We start from the raw sequence: 18681 nt of genomic DNA, 5'->3' as shown, positions 1-18681 counted from the left end.
GGCAATTTTCGTTACCAACCATAAACGACACTCACAAATCACTGAATATCTGATCGACTTCCCAGAAACAGAATAAGAACAAATATAACATTTATTCATTAAGCCTTGAACGATGTTTGTACATATATCTAGGATGTACATTTGTATAAAAAATATTTACGGAGGCGAAAGCTGAGAGCCTGAGATCATGTGTGTACTAAATTAATCTACCAGGACGTAGTGTCCCTAACTCTTTTCATTCTGCTGTAAACGAGTCAATTCATAACTAGATAGCAGCTAACTCTTCTACCTGCTGTGCTCCCATATCATCCCATCAATCCGGTGTGGTCTGCACAAACCCTTAGCTATCAGTCATCAGTCAGAATCAGAAGAGGAACTAGAGCTGCGTGCCGCAGCACTCCTCCGATCTTTAATTGCGGGCATCAGTTGCTGTCGAGGATCACGGAAAGACGAAGAAGACTGCGACGGTTGCCTTCCCCTTGATCCTGGTCCTGCTGCTGAAGGTTTCTTGTTGTTAGCAGCAGCCTTGGTAGCTGCCTCTTTCACCTCTCTGCAAACCTTGTCCAGGATTCCCAGGAAGTCACGGACGATGACGAACAGCCGCAGGCCCTCCTCCTTCCCTGTGCTCCCGTGGAAGTAGTCCACAGTAGTGCGTACCAGCGCCCGTAGCTTCTTTTCCTCCTCCAGAAGCTGGGTCACACGCACCTGAGACTGCTCGATGAACTGGGCAAGCTTGCTATGGAACCCACTGTCCTCGTCCAAGCTCTTCATGCCCGTGTTCAAGAACTCATTTGCCTTCACCAACTTGTGCCCCAGGCTGGCCACCGAGATGGTCAGCGCATCAGCATCCAGGATTGCTGCCTTCCGCACGTTCTGTAGGTCATCTCCCAGGCTGGAAACAACGCCCAGGCCTAGCTGCTTGTAGTGCTCGGTGTCATCGCTGACGTCCTCAGTGAGGTCATCAGAAATCACGCTGGACATGCTGCTGTTGCTCTGCTCTTTGGCAGCCCGCACGGCACGCACGCCCTCTGAGCGAATGATCTCCTGGACAACAAAGTGAAGCAGTGTCGTCTTGCCATCGACCCCCTTCACGTCTGAGAGCTTCAGGAGGGTGTCCAGCTTGAATGCCTGGGCCCCGCCTCGAAAGGTGCCATCATTCATTCTGTTGCCAGTCTTGAGTACAGCCTCTAGCAGCTTCTTGAATAGACGGCTGTTCCGAAGCTCATGGCAGGCCACCTTTTTTCGACCAAAAAAAGTACAATCCAATAAAACTGTAAGCATTTTTTCCATTGTTATCAGAAAGACCTTTTCTTCATTCTCTACAACTACATGATGTTCTTAATGTAATAGCTTAATAAGTACTACTACTACTGAAGCCACAATACCTCCAGGGTTTTAAACGACTGTTCTGCATTTGCAGCTTCTTCTGGCAAACTGGTCATGAAAAGCAACACATCCAGGCGCTGGTAGAGGTAAGGTATGTCAATGATGGTCCTCAAGAATTGTTCCGCGGGACCCAGTTGAGTGAGCTCTCCAGTGTACAACCGAAGCCTTAGCTCCTCGTCGCTGGTTGGAGTCCACCTTATCAAGATTTGTATCAGATCAATGGGGAGTTCATGCCCTGCATCAATTTATATTTACCCATTAATTTAAGGTACATAGTTTCTGCTGAATACTGTATATAACACAGAAGAAGCCCAAAAGATGGTTGGTTTTACCTTCCATAACTGCATTACGTACTTCTTCAGCTGAAACACTCAATGCCTTCAGTGATATTGCTAAGTTCTGTGCCTTTTTAGCGTCGAGTATCCTTACAAATTGAGGGGTATCCTTTGCTGCTAAATCCTTTTTGCCGTCAGCATTTTTCTTGTCAGTAGCGTGACAACCAAAAAGGCTCTCGATCTCCGCCTCATTAAACCTATCAATCAATTGGTAAGTGGAAGAGTTAACATCACTGATTCACCTGATTTTACCAATCTTTGGTTAGTAGCAAGCAACCAATGAGATGTGTACAGTACAAATACAGCAACAATAATCATGTCATAGCTAGCTATGTTCAGGGAGATTGGCAAGCTCACTGGAAGGATGAAACTCTTTGCAAAAATTAGGGGAAAAAAGCTTACTGGAAGGATCCTGCTTTAATTTGATCCCACACCATTGCTTGATCCGGATTTGCAGTAACTTTATCCCAGAAGAATGGCTTCAGCTTTGTTTTATTGTCTACAGGAGGACCTGCACCATTCCCTGCCTTCTTCAACGGTGGTGGCCCACGCGCTTTTGGACCACCAGGCATTGCTGGTGGTGGAGGTCCAGCTCCAGCTCTACCTGGCGGTGGTGGAGGTCCGGGTCCGGCTGCAGGCCTTGGAGCAGGAGGCGGTGGTGGTCCTGGTGGAGGTGGATTGCTCGAACCAGCAGCTGTAGGCATCTTTGGAGGAGGTGGTGCTGGTGGTGCTGGTGCAGATGGTGCTGGTGCAGATGGTGCAGATGGCGGTGCAGGAGGCTTTGGGAGAGGAGGACCTGGAGGTGGTGGTGGTGGTGGTGGTGGTCCTGGACCAGCTGCAGGTTCACCAGCACTTTCGCTGGCATTACTAGAAGGAACAGCAGCAGGTTTCACATCCTGAGAATTAGTAAAGGCTGTTGGACGTCCAGCAATGGTGGTTATTTCATGAGAGCTTAGCTTCATCGCCTGCACATTGCTGCGTCGCTCAAACTCTGACTTCATTGACATTTCTCTAACTGCTGCCTTTATAGGAGGCATTTTAAATTCTTTACGCTGGGTCTCTGATGAATTGATTGACAATGCCCCCAACCTGTTGACATCAATTGGGGTAGAGCATGATTTACGCGAAGAACCTGTTGCAATAAGGAATAAGGCATGAATTGACAGGTAAAGCTGAGTGAGCATTCCTTTCTCTATCTTTTTGAGTGCGAAAGCATCCATGCAAGAGAGAAATTTGATGAACTGGAAAAAAAACAAAAGCAGCTTTGTTTTCTTTTGTAGCACCTGATAAATCACTCATATTCAAACTCAGCAGCGGTTTGTCATCATATGATAATTCTTGATCTTCGCTTCCACGACAAGCACAGCAGCACAGACCTATAAGAGCCACCAACGCTACACAAGCCACTGACAAACCAGCGATGATCGTGCCACTGTTGTCCTTGCTCTTGTGTTTGGGCTCTGTTTTACCAGACTTTTTCACAGTAGCGACTAGCGGGTGAGCCTCTGCTTCGGAAGACAAAACACTTCTTATTGTCTGTTTCGCTTTAGGTCGGGGTGGAGCAATGGCTGAATATTCTTCAAGTAGACGTCTTCTTTTCATTGCAAAAGGCAGGTTGATGCTGTTAGAGTTGGGAAGTAAGCTTCTGGTTTTCTCCTCCTGCTTCTGCAGCCCATGATCAGAGAAAGAGAAATTATGCTTGTTTAAGCAGTCCAGAAAAGTGTTGGCAACTTCTGCAGGTGATAAGGTTGCAGTGATTGCTTCCCCAATACCGATCTTTTGAGGAGAGGACTTCTTATCATTTTTTCTATATGAATTGCTGATGGTGTTGAATAGAAGGCTATAATGGGTCTTGTTTCTAACATCTTGAGGAATTCTCAAGTCTAGAGCACAACTGCGCCACAGTTGTTCCACCTGTGTGTAAGCAATGTATGAGAAATAACGATTAGCAAGAAAGTGATTGAATTTTAGGTTCTGAATGTCTGATAGTGATGTAGGCATCAGTTAGTAGAAAGCAGGTGTTTCTCGCCTCTATAAAAGAAAATAAATATAATCACAGAAGTATTTTAAGGAAAGTGTCTACTCTAAGTGACAGACAGACACTGAATTACTACTTCGATTTAGATTGCGCAATTCTTATTTCCATGACCTGTGTGTACTGGTGTTTCATAATTTCCTATTTTCTCTATCCCTGCACAATTTACCTAAGGGAAACGGCATACCAACTGCAGAACTTGGGATACATACAACATTACAAGGACATAACACACAGGTGCTACATGAATGCAAAGCATCATTAACTTGGTCATTACCGATTCATCTTCTCTTGGGATTGCAGGAGACGGCAGGCAAGCTGGTGGCCAGAACAAGCTTGTCCTGATCGCACCAACGAGCTGCAGCAGCAGACAAATGAGGCATGCGCTGAGGAGCCATCTGAATTTGCTCCTCGGCCACCTCATCTTGTAATCCTATAGTATTTGCTTGCTTGCACAGCTCAAGGAATCACCAAATTAACCGGCCATTGCTACCTCCCCCAATAGGGATTCCTCCCCTGGTACTCCTCACCTCGAGTTGGACGTTAATCAATGTTTATTAGACCCAAATGTTGGCCCAAAATTGAAATTGTGATACACTTCTGTGACACAAGATTGGTCCTTCTGGTTGGATCTGGATGCCTCTGCATGTCGGACGACAAATCCGCCACAAACGCAAGAAGAAGAGACATGGAGATGATAATACCGATCAGAATAAATTCCAAAACCCGAATCAGATTTCATCCATCGGGGAAGAAATTCGAGGAGAAATATAGAGGAAAAACCTGCGATTCTTGGCGGCCGCGGACCAATTTCCCCGGAAAATAATAATTGGGCCGCCACCAATCTAGGAGCACCCGCAGGAGCATGATACAGGACAGGGACGGGAAAGCAAAAAAGAGTAATTTCGTTGGCATTGTTGCTGTCTTGATCCTCCGCTCCCAACCTTGGCTTCTATTTTTGGGTGGGGAATGCGTACTCGAATGCTTCCTGTCAGCAGAGGCGAGAGAGATGAAACGAGAGGTAGCCCTCGATGTCAGGAGCAGCCAGCATTTTCAGCAGCACGTTTATGGTCCCAGTTGGAAATACACCATGGTGTGGGTTTTGTTTTCCAAAATATTTCATAAATTATAATTACGTATTAGGTTTCATCGTTTTAAAATGGCATTTAGGAATACCAATCCTATTTTATCCCAAACTCCGTCCGACCGCCACCCTTTCGTTTTTGTTTGGGTTTGGTGATCTTTTATGGGAAAAAGTTAAGCCCGATGAGGAGAGCCTCTTCTGCTTCATGCTGAACTGTGGCTGAAACTGGTTGAAAATACTATTCTGACTGAATTTTTATAAGAAAAAAATGCTGTTCTGCCTAAAAAAACAAGTTAAATAGTATTGTTTTCTGGGTAATCTGAATGGGGCCTTTGTATGAACCTGATTCTATGATAGAAAATGTTTCCATATGATTCTCTAGAAAAAAATTATGCATATTGTGACTCTATCTACGAAGTGAATCAGGAGAAGCTATTTTTTCGACTATCAGTGTTTATCGCATCTCATAAAATCACTTCACAGCGTCAGCATAGAATCATTGCTCATTAAGAAATTATTTGGCGAAGCTCCTTCTGAATTTAACCTAGAAGCTGCTCTGAGAGTTTTACCAAACAAACCACAGTTCTTGAGTCTATTAATGTTTTGTGTTCACAGGAGTGGCCTCGTATGAATTTTGAACATGTTATACTGCTCTTTCATATGCACGATTCAAAATATAGATCTTCTTATGACGCAACTAGCGCCTGGACGCCCGGCTTTAGGGGCGCGTCCAGATGCACCTAGTCCACATAACGTTTCGATCCCAACCGTGGCTCGTCCTCCCGCTGCGCCCCATGGGACCACCTATTCGATGCGAATAGAACGAGCGTGCCCCCGTGTCTGAAAACGAGCATGCCCTCGCGTGTGGCCCGTCCACCGCTGCGCCGACGTGCCTTGTTGCGTCGCCATCCCCTGCCGTGCCGCCGCCCCCTGCACGCCCGTTGCCCTCCACGGCCCATCCCCACCATGCTCTATCACCTTGCAACATGGAGCAATGTAAGATGCAAACATCAGAAGTATTACTTATTTACAACATCAGAACAAGTCTATTGCAACATTAGAACAAGGCCACTGCAACAACGGAATAAAGCTACTGCAATGCGAGATGCAAGATTAGAAAAAATGAGACTAATTCAACAAAGAAATATTACTTGTTGCAAGATCAGAACAAGGCTACTGCAACAGCAGAACAAAGCGCAATGCGAGAAAACAACATTAGGAAAAAAAGACTAATGCAACAAAGAAATATTACTTATTGCAACATCAGAACAAGGCTGCTGCGATGCGAGATGCAACATCAGAAATAAAAAAAAAGAGACTAATGCAACAAAGAAATATTACTTGTTGCAACAGCAAAACAAGGCTACTGCAACAGAGCTCGCCGGAACCCTATCCACCGCCGCATCCCTCAGATCCAGAGGAGGAGGAGGCTCAGATCCAAAGTTGGAGGAGGAGGAGCGTTGAAACGATCTCGATTTCCACGAAGGGAAATCCATAGATATGAAGTATAACGTGATAGTCCTAAGCGATCATTCCATCACATTATCTAATAACAGTCGATATCATAGTCATACATCGAATACCTATTTTAAAGAGAGTACAAATAGCAAGGTTTACTCATTATTACATCGCCACTTGGTGGAATCACTCAGAGCATGCAGCAACGGGAACAACATCAAGTAGTACGGCAGTGGGCATCGACTCCATCTTCACGAACCAAACTCGAGCGTAGGAACAAGACCTCTAATCCTCCCAACCATCTCCCTGGAAGTCGTACTCAGACTCGAAACCTGCCAAACAATTATCAGTATGATTTGTACTGGCCACTGGCTCCCACCCTATGCTTTGCGTTTGCTTTGTGGTAGTGGAATGCAAGGGTAGAGTAAAAGACCTATTTGTGGCTGTAGTTTCCTATGCGAGTATGTCAAGTTTTAATAATAATTCATCAAGTTTTAACCCATCTCAACCACACGTTCACCCATCCCATCACACATATCTCACCACTCTCACACCCTCTAGACGACAAGGACGACTCCCTCTCATGCCTTGCCTCATCGGCCAAAGCCGGAATCCAACACAAGAACCCAGGGAGGAGAAGAAATGACTCCACTCACTAATCAAGGGAAGCGTAGGTCATAGGAATGTCTATATCCGAGGACTCGGCTATACGTATAGATCGATCAACACTACAGAGTGTGTACACCTAGAAATCCACAAGATCACCATCATCGGCGCGTGCACCGCCTAGGCTGATACCAGGCTGTCTTCCAAACTAGTGAGATACCACCCTACCACTCAGCCCTGGGCCACCCCAGAGTCCACCGGCGTGCTGAGACTGTGAGACGTAGTACCGAGCCCCCGAAGGTCACTACGATGTCTTAGGAGGGTGTGGGTTACACGCCCGTACCTCCCTACACTATCCGCTAGCATCCCAACAGTAGTGGCATCGCCCTAGCAGGTCAACATCTGTCCCCACCCAAACAAGGACGAGTGGTGTGTACGAAGGGTCCTATGATCCGGTTATCTCGACATACCAGTCCTTAGAGGATTCAACGAGGCTATAAGAGTCACCCTCGTAAGCTACCACCGATCCGGAATGCAAGATGCATCCACAAGTAACCAGAGTCTAAGTACAATGCTTACACTATAATTACTACTTTACTCTTCCCGGATACATAATAAAGCACTCAAACAAGTTGTGAACCTGATGAATAATATAAACAAAAAGCTTACTTGAATTAGAAGTTGATTACCAGAGAAATCTCAGAGGCAAGTTCAGATAGAACTTGTATCTGCCAAGGTACAAGCCGTAGAGAGAGCACCGACAGGCCGGCGCCTCCACCAAACTCTTCTCCCACTCTCTATCTCACTATTTCTATTTATAAGACTAGATCCTATGGAAGACTAATCTTCTCTTGATAGCTGGCTCTAATCCTGACGAGGAGAACATGAATTAGGGTTTTAGAATGGCTCCAGGGAGGGGGGTAGGGGCTGCTATATATAGGCCGAGGTGGAGTAGGGGGCAAGGAAGCGAGGTGAAGTAGGGGGCAAGGAATCGAGGGGAGTACGGGGCAAGTAATCTCCACGTCAACTTCCTCGATCACCATTGGATGAACCGACCTAAAACCGTCTAAAAATCAACGGTGTAGATCGTAGGAAGGAGTACGAGGCGGTGGAGGGCGAACGGGCTCCGTGGCAGGCAGGTCGGCCTATGGGCTGGGCCGGTCGGCCCACTTTCGTGGCCGTTTGGCCCAAGCTTCATTGTGGTGTCTTCTAAAACCTTCTAAAATTGTCTTTCGCAGTTTTCGCGGGTTGAATCACTTGTTGTCGTCGGTTTTCTTGTTTGGAGTGTATGACAGTGGTCCCAAGAGATGTTGTCTGGATAAATCCTCCTGCATACAAATATTTACCAAAGCTCGTGGAATTTATTAGTTTAAACCCCTATACCTATGTTTGGTGATGGAATTAAATATAAATGCAGGTTATGTTGATGGTTTATAATTGATGTTAGTGACCGTCAGCATCCATTAACCGAGGCAGCCTCATTTAGACGATCACCTTCGTTAATGGAGTATTAACGGAGGCGGACATCTTAAGCCGCCTGCCTCGATAAATCGATTAACGGAGGCAGTTCCACCTCCGTTAATCTCTGCCTATAAATGCAGCCCTCAACCACCCCATCTTCTTCCTTCTTGAGCTCAACCTCTCTATTTGACACGGGTTGAGCTCTAAAACTTCGAAAATTCACCATTTTTTGGGGGGGGGAATTTTGCTCTTGGGTTCCTTGAAGGAGGCGAGGACACCGTAGGAGGTTGCTATGCGCTCCCACATCTTTATTCTGCTCTCTTTTTCAAGTTTTGGGTGATCTAGAACTAGAACTAGATGGAGGAGAGAGAAAATGGATCTGGTTCTTCATTTGCTTGAATTTCTTTGTAATACTGCTATACTTATTCCTTGTTCGCTAGGTGTGTAAGGTTAGGTGGCATGCATGAAAAGGTCAGAATGGATATATCGAGGATATCACAACCCTTCATAGATCAGGTGAAAAAGTTTGTTGACACTCCTCGAAAGCATACCCCGAGTGTGAATCGACAGACATGAATCATATGTCGATGCAGCCTCTGACTCTCATGGGTAAACTTCTACTTGATTAGTCAGAACTTCTGTGTCTCAACTCGTGGACCTATCTATCTTCTTCTTTATAAGAGATAGGGGTTTGCTGTTCTCACGGATTGGCTTGTCCTAGAAGGCGGCGAGGTGCAATCTCACTTGATCAAGTGGGAAGTGGGGTTTGGTCGAGGAATACACATGGTCTGGAGGTTTCACGGTGAACGAGATGATGCGAGTGGCGGTGCTTCTGGAGAAAACTCGTCGTCGACTACACGGCAGTGAATGCAGACCATGACAGAGGACCCTCATCATAGTAGACTAGATAGCAGAGATTCAGGATCCGTGTGTTCCGTGTAGTAAATTTGGGTGATGATTGGAGCTCTTAGGATTGATTAAAAAAACATTGGAGCCCTTAGGTTCCTTAATTAATTAATTAAACCCAATGCAAATTTTGAGAAAGGGAACCATCATCATGTTCGTTTTGGCTGAATTGGCTTATAAGCTATGGCTGAAAGTACTGCTGGCTGATTTGGTGTGAGAGAAAAATACTGTTCATTGGCTTATAAGCCAGATACGAGCTGCCGAGCAGGCTGCATAATAGAATGCCCGGCATTGGACAGATGATCCCATGCATCAAACTAATATTTTGGCTACGAGTGTAGTTGTCTATGTATGGTGATAGGTCACACGAGTGTTTCGACGCTGACATTGGACAAGAAAAGTTGGGCATACATATGTGTATGGCATAAACAATTACCTGAGGATCGGAGATATATATATAAACACAGAGCTAGGCTGGGGGGAGTGGGGGTACGGATCCATCGATGCATCATCATCTTAGATGCCGGCCGCTTGGAACATGGATCCATCCATCGATGTGTGCTAGGTTCCAGTCTAATCTAATAATATTATTAGTTCCATCGAATCGATGGCTCGGTTGACGATCGGTCCATCTCTCTCGATCTGACAGCTAATTGTGCAGCTATATGTATATCTAGCTGGCAGCCACGGAATTGCCGATCATCCATGTTATGCATGCATGCCTAGGAAGTAACGAAGAATTATACTATATATTATAATTACATAATATAACTGACAAAACTAGCAAGGTTGCCAAATGCGGTTCCTATTCTTAATTAATAGAAAGGAAATAAAAAAGCAAACGCGCTCGATTACAACTAGCGGACAGAGCATAAAGCAGAGTACGACGTAGCATTGCCGGCCGGTGGTGTAGCATGTTGGAGAAGATTAGCGGCCTACACAAAAGGCCTAAATTCAATAATCATGTATGTGTTGAACGTACCCATGATCCTTGCCTATAGATATAAAATAAAGATTTCCACTACCAAGTTGGCCAACCATAAAAGCCTCAGCCCCGTGGTGTAGCATGGCGGCATCGCGAAGAGCTGCGGTGAGCAAAGTCGGAGAACCCCAGGCAGCGGAGGCGACCGACATCATCAGTGGCGACGCCATATATTCCTATCACTTTCTCCTTTACGAGTTAGAGCAATGTGTCAAACATGGTGTGAAGTCTGATCCCCAAACGAGTTGAAATGCATGATGCGATCCGATCCTAAGACGAATTACAACACCCGATGCAAAGATCAGATAAGTATCCATGTTTCCAATGTCCGTACGAGGAGTTAGAGCAGTACACATCTAGCAACAGTATGACGAGTTGGAACACATGAGGTTTTTATTGAAGAGATTTCTAAGAAGACGAAATGAATAAGAATTCGGATTGAACACAAGAGAACAGGAACGGAAAAGAAAAAAAGGAGAAAAAAGAAAACACGCAACATAAAAAAAAACGGAAAGACTAAACACAACAGAACGAGTTAGAGCACTGTACATCCACATATATACTACTCCCTATAGCTCCTAGATTCCGCGTTATATATATATATATATATATATATATATATATATATATATATATATATATATATACTACTCCATATAGCTCCTAGATTCCGCGTAACCAGAGCGTTTTGGTTCCTGTTTAGTTACTGTTCACGAATCCGGGACATCCACGTGGGCTCGATTATATAATTAATTTAACATTAACATGACATGATTATATAATTAATTTCACATCAACCGTATAATCTCAGGCTTACTCAACATCCATATAAGTTCACATCACAAAACAATAACATAGCTGGATAAACATGTCTTAAGTTTTCATTGAAGCCATTTGTAGTTGTACCATGTTTACAAAAGGAGAAACAACATACTTACATACACAACCCTTAATTAGTAGCTAGATCAAATGGCATCCAACAAGCCATACATGTTGGCCTTACAATCTACAAAATGTCTCATCCTACTCAAATACAAAATAGCATCACTGAGCATGAGACAGATCTGCTTGGTGTTGATCCAGCATCACATAATCTCTAGGGACTCCCACCTGAACAAAGTGAGGGTGAAATTTGTTCATGTATTATGGTAATACATGTCCAGAACTCTAGATTATTGGATATTGGTTAGTAACTAGTAGCTAGATGTGAAATTGACATATTGTTTGTGCATGCTATACAATGTCAAGCACTACAACACAGCACAAGCACCTACTACTGCTCCCAGCATACTGCACAAGTACCATCTTGCAAAATTCCAAAAGTGCAATAGTGCTAAGTGCGACAAAGTTCCAGCAGATGTTAAGAATGAAATAGACATTGACTATAATATAATCTGTATAGATCAACAGCAGCAATCCCTCCCGGTTCCTCTATCTGACATTGACTATAATATAATTTGTATAGTTATGGAACCATCCTTGCAAAGTGGAACTCAGCTTCCCAATATTTACCTAATTTAATTCTGATTTTACTACTTCTAAAATTAGACATATATAATGGATTAATAGCTGAATCTTATAGGAAACTACTTAGATTTCAGTGCTTTTACTCTACTGTCACCACTCTATAGTTTGGAAAATCAGCTGAAATAAACTTAAGTCACTCAGAGGAGAAATATACCCGAAGTACCATGATTTGTTGTTTATGCCTTGCTAACCTGCTTCATCTATCACAAATATCACTAGTTAGAAGTCTGGTCTCTAATCACATATGAGAAAACAGGAAACAATGACTAGGACAGTTATATTACTCTATTGTATGGCCATGCAATCAGCAAATTAAGAGCGTCAGCCATCTTCTCCACACCAGTATAAGGGCGAGGCAGAATTGCATCCCTTTTGATCACAAGGTTCACAACAACTTCACAATAATGCTTCCCAAGAGCTACACCTCCAAGAGTGGTTTTAGGATTTACTGAAATAATTGTTCCCCTAGCCACAATTGTATCAGATCTGACCACTTCATATAATATCACATCCCTTCCAACCTGAATCAAGTAATGCATCTATGAGAACTGAATTAATGATAAAGCAAATAAGGCAATTATGATAAGAAACTTTGTAGCATGGATGAGAGAATTACATGTTCATGTGAATGAGAGCGAGGGGCATTTACATTCATCGTCGGATTGTTAGGGCTGCATTGAGAGGATGGGGCTGCACGGGGCTGCATTACAAGGGCGGCATTGGAAGGGCTTTGCATAGTTGGGGCTGCAGTACGCCTATCCACAAGCAAGTTTTCACCCACATCAATGGCATCATTGTTCTCATTATCTTCATAAGCTTCATCTTCTTGAAAATGAGCATCATGATATGCCTCATGAACATCTTTTGTAGATCTTGGGCTCTACAAACAAAATGGAAGAGATAATGATATAAATCTGCACAAGGTATTAAGAGGCTAAACAACTAGCTGATGTATTGTTATAGTAGTATATACCACATGTTGTGAATTAGAACCATTTTGTGACATTACTTCTGTATTTCGCTTTTCCTGTGCAAACCTTTCTTCCATTTGCATTGCGCTTTCATTTGTGTTAGGCGCTGTTCTAGAGCTTCATTCCTACTTTCAGCCTTTTACGGGCCAAAACTTTCATTTGAAATCTTGTAGGTGTGTAACACTTCAGTCCTGCTATACCAACATCTTGAGGAGTAGGTCCTATACCTAAAGCTCGCACATGACCTCTTCCCTCCTTTGAACCTAAAGCAGCAGCAAATGCGTCACCTTGTTGAATTGTTCTTTTTGTTAACTCTGGACAGGCCTCAACAATTGCTTTAAGTTTGCTCTAAATAAATGAAATGTCAATATTTACACTCCATAAAGATTGCATACTGTAATTTAGCAATCAGACAAGAATAACTTACAATTATTGGTTCCACATTCCTTATTACAACACCATTTTTTTGTATGAGTTTTGATATAGAGTTCATCCCTTCGAGGAGGGCGTCCTAGTTCATCAACCTGCAAGTGTTTTAGCTTTCAGCATAAAAAATCTGCAGAAAACACCTATATAAGACACAATGGGAAATAAGTAATTATAGTTCTATGTAGTATGTACCATTTCATGTCCAGAACAAGCAAAACTCTTAGTGCATGTTGTATGATGTATCTCCAACTTAGCACGGTTCGCTTTGGCAATTTGCGTCCGAACCTAAGATAGAAATTGTTACATTTTGTAAAGATATCGAACAATACAAGTTACATATGTATATAATAAGATTAGCCTTACATCAGATTCAGGAGACTTCCAATAATTTACGAGAAAATTTCAATCTTCATCATTAAGTCTATCACCATGCCTTTTCTTCAATTCCTCATATGTTAAGTTTTCATCAAAATACTGCTTCTTTAGGGTTGCCTTCAATTCCTTCCACTTCCTTGCGGCGGTGATTAAAAATCAATTCTTAGCAGCATCATCTATATCATAGAATTTCTATTTTTTTCATGGAAAAGTACAAAATCAGTTTTACACAAGAAAACAACATGCTGTTCTAGCAAATAAATAGTGACATACTGTTCTAGTAGATAACCATACCACATGTTCTATATAATATAATCTAATTGATTGCTGTGTAAAAATAGCATACTGTTCTAGCATAAATAAACTGACATTTGATTGAGTTTTTTTGGCATCACTAAAAAACAACATACTATTCTAGCATAAATTTACCTTTACTTCATCCCAAACTGCATCCTTTTCTTTAGCATCAATAAGCCTCCAATCATAACAACGAATTGATAATTTCTTTCTCACCAGGCAACTAATAACACTAGCAAGTTGCCTATAATTCTTCCTCAGCAGCTTACAGTATTAAATAAAAAAAACATATCATAAGCATTGAAATAGTTGCATACTTTGACAATATTGAAAAAACAGATGAATAGCTAGCGAAAGGGAATCTTACCGATGGAAACAAGGAGAGCTGCTGCCACAATATCGTTCGAACGTCTTCTCGAGGTGCGCAAGTAGAACTACCTGTTGTCTAGCAGCAGCAACACCACGCTCAACACCTGCACCCACACAATGAAAGTTGCTGAACAAGTTAAAATCATAGAACACATGAACTTGAAAATATATATATATATATATATATATGCATCTACCCTAACACAGTAGTTAGTTCTGGAATTGTGACCTGAAATTACTGAAGGCTTGGTCCACAGCACTTTACCCTAGCAAGCAACCAACACCACAGCACAAGCAGACTAAAAAGTGAGTTCCGACCAATGGAGAAGCTGCTCTTGCACATCGCCAAGCAATGTCCAGGAAAGCAAAAAGATTCACGCAGTTAGCTAAAACTAATTCACTCAGAACCAAAAATGAATCTTCAAGGCTACGGAGACTAAAATGTGAAGAAAATCACCGAGTCACAAACCTCTCTTAAGAACTCAGAGTGGCCGGCTGCCGAGACTGAAGTCCAGCACCACACGGGGTAGGAGACTGTGGTCCCCTGGCGTGGCCCTCCTGGTGGCGCGGCCCCCCTCCTGGCCGCAGAACCTGGGAGCGGCGGCGGCGCGCGACCCCTTGCAGCGGTGTGGTGCCAGGGCGCGGCCCCTGCTAGGATCCCCTGGAGCGGCGGCGACGGCAGAGGACCGTGCACCGGGCGGCGATTTGGGATCGAAGGAAGGGGGCGGCGCGGTGTTTTGTTTCACTGGAGCGGCGATTTGGGATAAGGGAGCGCAAGCTAGGAAAAAGTGGTGGCCGCGAAGTTTTTTACGCGCGCACTAGGGTTTCGGAGATTGGGTACCCAAATTTTGGGCTCGAATCGACAGCCTGCAGCGCGCTAGATTTTACCTCTAAATATACCGACCGTCTGTCTGACTTTATTACTGACCTATACCGACTCATGGTTCGACGCTATCTATAGCGACCGATGTATAGCCGCTGAAGGCACCTTTACCGACCGATGCTTTGTTGGAATTCTTTACCGATCAATGTTGCATCGCTAAATACCTAGTTTTAGTGACCGATGTCTGACGCTAATTCTGGTGTGTGGTATAGTGCTAGGCAATGCACTATCACATACAATTAAAATTCGCTAAGCAAAACCCACTAACGATTTATCTCAACATGCAAGCTATCCAACTAGACAATGCACTACCACATACAATTAAAATCCACTAGCACATGCAACTGTAATGTCTAAGTTAGCACATAAGCATTTTGTTATCCACGTCATCATACCACGCAATACACCAATCCACAATTTCCACGGCAACGTGTGGGATATGCTTCTAGTTTAAAAAATATAAATGACAAAACTAGGTTGGCAAATGCGGTTCTTATTCCTAATAAAAGAGAGAGAGAGAGAGAGAAACAAGCGCGCTCGATTACAACTAGCGGACAGAGCATAAAGTGGAGTAGCATCGCTGGATTGCAGGTAACGAACGAACCCGTCGCCTGGCCGGCCGGCCGGCCGGCGCCGGCTAGCATGTCTCATGCATGATGATGTATAGTGTGTGTGTGTGTATATATATATATATATATATATAAAAAATCCAGGGGCCGATGATGACGATGATGCAATAATGCATGTGTGCTAGCTAGTATATATATGTATGGATGCAGCAAGCAATGGACTGATCGATATTCCGTAGTTTGAAGTACTGGCCGAGTCTTGTTCTTGAAGAAGGAATTCAAGCATGTGTGAGTGAAGTAGTGATCGATATCTATCTATATCTATATATCTATCGTTATATGGGCGACAAGGCGACGTTGAGGATGGCGAGGCAGGAGCTGGAGGATCTCTACCTGGGCGTGCCGGACGACTCCGTCGATCTCACCTTCAGGGACTTCGCCTTCAAGCCTGCCGCCACCGCGTCGTCGTCCGGTAAACCTTTACCGGCGGCGGCCACCACCACGACCACCAGCAACTTGCCAAATAATGCTGCGGTAATAGCACATCATGTAAGTGTCGTGGACGGCGACGCGGATGGTGAGCGCAACAAGAAGCAGACCACGGCGGGCGGCGCCTTGGCCAGGTCGTCCACCAACATCTTCACCTACAGACCCTTGGAGGATCAAGGAGATATCGCCGGTGGTGGTGGTGGTGGTGGTCTTTCTGGCGCTGGCGGCGGTGGAGGCCTGCTGCAGCTGCCACCAATTCCTGCTTCTCCTCTAACAGTACACCTCGCCCACAGCGACGACGACGACGATGACTATGCCGATCATCATCAGTACCACTTCCCAGAAGCAACAGCAGCTGCAGGCACGACTACTAGTAGCAGATCAGCTGCTGCTGCTGCTGCCGGAGACCACCAAGCCGCTGGCGGCCGCCGGCCTCGGAGATCACACGTGGCTGACGATGCCATGGGAGGCCGTGAGCGGCGTGCGGCTCGCAGCAACAACAACTACGGGCGGCCGGGCATACCCCACTCCAACATCTGCGCGGTCTGCAACAACTACGTCTACATCTTCCGCCATCGTTGCTTGGTATACGTACGATCGTGTGCATACTATTCATTCATTATTGTCTTTTGATTTGATGATCAGAGAGAGAGAGAGAGAGAGAGAGGGAGAGGCTATTCAGTAGCCGGCTACAAAATAAGTTATTCTGTAGCCACCTCCATTTACTATAATTTTATATACTAATTTACCATAATGTCAATATATATTTACGATAGTTGGGTTACTATAACACATGGGGATATTTACCATAACGTTATATTAAACCACTTAGTAAGGAGTTACTATAATCTTGTAAATTAATATAATAATTATCGTAACTCAAAGTGGCTACAGAATAAGTTATTCTGTAGCTAGCTACAGGATAGTAGTTCTATATATATATATATATATATATATATATATATATATATATAGGGAGAGGCTATTCAGCAGCCGGCTACAAAATAAGTTATTCTGTAGCCACCTCTATTTACCATAATTTTATATACTAATTTACCATAATGTCAATACATATTTACGATAGTTGGGTTACTATAACACATGGGAATATTTACCATAACGTTATAGTAAACCACTTAGTAAGGAGTTACTGTAAATCTCGTAAATTAACATAGTAATTATCGTAACTCAAAGTGGCTACAGAATAAGTTATTCTGCAGCCAGCTATAGGATAGTAGTTCTATATATATATATATATATATATATATATATATATATATATATATATATATATATATATATATATATATATATAGGGAGAGGCTATTCAGTAGCCGGCTATAAAATAAGTTATTCTGTAGCCACCTCCATTTACTATAATTTTATATACTAATTTACCATAATGTCAATACATATTTACGATAGTTGGGTTACTATAACACATGGGGATATTTACCATAACATTATATTAAACCACTTAGTAAGGAGTTACTATAATCTCGTAAATTAACATAGTAATTATCATAACTCAAAGTGGCTACAGAATAAGTTATTCTGTAGCCAGCTACAGGATAGTAGTTCTATATATATATATATATATATATATATATATATATATATATATATATATATATATATATATATATATATATATATATATATCTCCCCTATAAAACATTGACATGAGGATGAATATATATTAGGTGTGCGGGCGCGTGTACTGCCGGCGGTGCGTGGGCGCCGGCATGGGCGACATGACGGAGGGCCGCAAGTGCATCGACTGCCTGGGCCGCCGGTACAGCCACAGGTACATCCACCGCGCCGGCGACACCAGCGCCTGCGGCTTCTGCTTCTGGGGCAACTCCAAGGCCGTCACCGCGCAGGAGCTCATCTGGGCCGAGAAGGGGCCCGCGCCGCGCAGGCGCCCGCGGCCATACGGACCCTCCTCCATCTCCGCCTCCTACGGCGGCGACGGTGGCTACTACAGCAGCACCAACACGATCGCCTCCGCCTCCATGAGCATGACCATGAACAGCGACAGCAGCATAACCATGATGAAGATGAACGGCGGCCAAGGGAGGAGCATCAGCGGCATGCCGGCTTCGGCGTCGTCCTCCTTTGTCGCGGCTTTTCCCAATAACCCTCACGCACTTCCCCTCTGATGATCTGTCGACAGAATATCGTCGGTAGTCCTCCGAGGGATATCCTACGAAGGTAGATTGATTGGCAGGGGAGCGTGAGATCAAGAACAAGAAGGCAATAGAGACGCACGAGTTAGAAAAGTTCAGACCGTCAGTATGACGTAATACCCAACTTATGTGGTCTGTTGGTTTGTATTAGCTATCGTATGATATTACGTGTTTTTGTAGGGGGTCCCTGCCCGCCTTATATAGTCCGAAGAGCAGGGTTATAAGTCGGTTGGATCTGAGAGATAACTGGAAAGTAATAACTGATTATATGAATCTTAAGATCATACATATTCTAACAGATCTCGTAGTATCTTCAGGATATCTTCTAGA

The 18681-nt window shown here is 43.8% G+C and overlaps 2 protein-coding genes and 1 pseudogene across 2 annotated transcripts; 1 reads left to right on the top strand and 2 right to left on the bottom strand.

Annotated features, from left to right (window-relative positions):
• Positions 1-15748, bottom strand: part of LOC136493932 (uncharacterized) — a 171580-nt pseudogene extending 155832 nt beyond the window's left edge.
• Positions 110-4788, bottom strand: LOC136492925 (formin-like protein 18). The gene is made up of 7 exons (XM_066488955.1): positions 4540-4788; positions 4034-4398; positions 3005-3635; positions 2124-2853; positions 1719-1918; positions 1386-1621; positions 110-1236 (listed from the first exon to the last, which is right to left on the bottom strand). Exons 2-7 carry the CDS (start codon positions 4178-4180, stop codon positions 355-357), a joined length of 2826 nt encoding a protein of 941 aa, XP_066345052.1. The 5' UTR covers positions 4181-4398; positions 4540-4788; the 3' UTR covers positions 110-354.
• Positions 15749-16012: 264 nt separating the features above from the next.
• On the top strand, positions 16013-18324 carry LOC136493931 (uncharacterized). The gene is made up of 2 exons (XM_066490053.1): positions 16013-16747; positions 17866-18324. The coding sequence occupies exons 1-2, from the start codon at positions 16013-16015 to the stop codon at positions 18322-18324; spliced, it is 1194 nt and encodes a 397-aa protein (XP_066346150.1).
• The last annotated feature ends 357 nt before the right edge of the window (positions 18325-18681 follow it).

Source organism: Miscanthus floridulus, chromosome 11, assembly GCF_019320115.1.
Source record: "Miscanthus floridulus cultivar M001 chromosome 11, ASM1932011v1, whole genome shotgun sequence".
NCBI lineage: Eukaryota > Viridiplantae > Streptophyta > Magnoliopsida > Poales > Poaceae > Miscanthus > Miscanthus floridulus.
This window is presented reverse-complemented; position numbering and strand designations above follow the sequence as displayed.

Bases quoted from the DNA above. Each gene is read 5' to 3' on its own strand.
- LOC136492925 (XM_066488955.1), bottom strand. From the start codon at position 4,180: ATGAGGTGGCCGAGGAGCAAATTCAGATGGCTCCTCAGCGCATGCCTC. The intron at 3,636-4,033 runs GTAATGACCAAG...GCTTACACACAG, and splicing joins TCCCAAGAGAAGATGAATCG to GTGGAACAACTGTGGCGCAG. The intron at 1,622-1,718 runs GTAAAACCAACC...AAATTGATGCAG, and splicing joins ACGTAATGCAGTTATGGAAG to GGCATGAACTCCCCATTGAT.
- LOC136493931 (XM_066490053.1), top strand. From the start codon at position 16,013: ATGGGCGACAAGGCGACGTTGAGGATGGCGAGGCAGGAGCTGGAGGAT. The intron at 16,748-17,865 runs GTATACGTACGA...AATATATATTAG, and splicing joins TCTTCCGCCATCGTTGCTTG to GTGTGCGGGCGCGTGTACTG.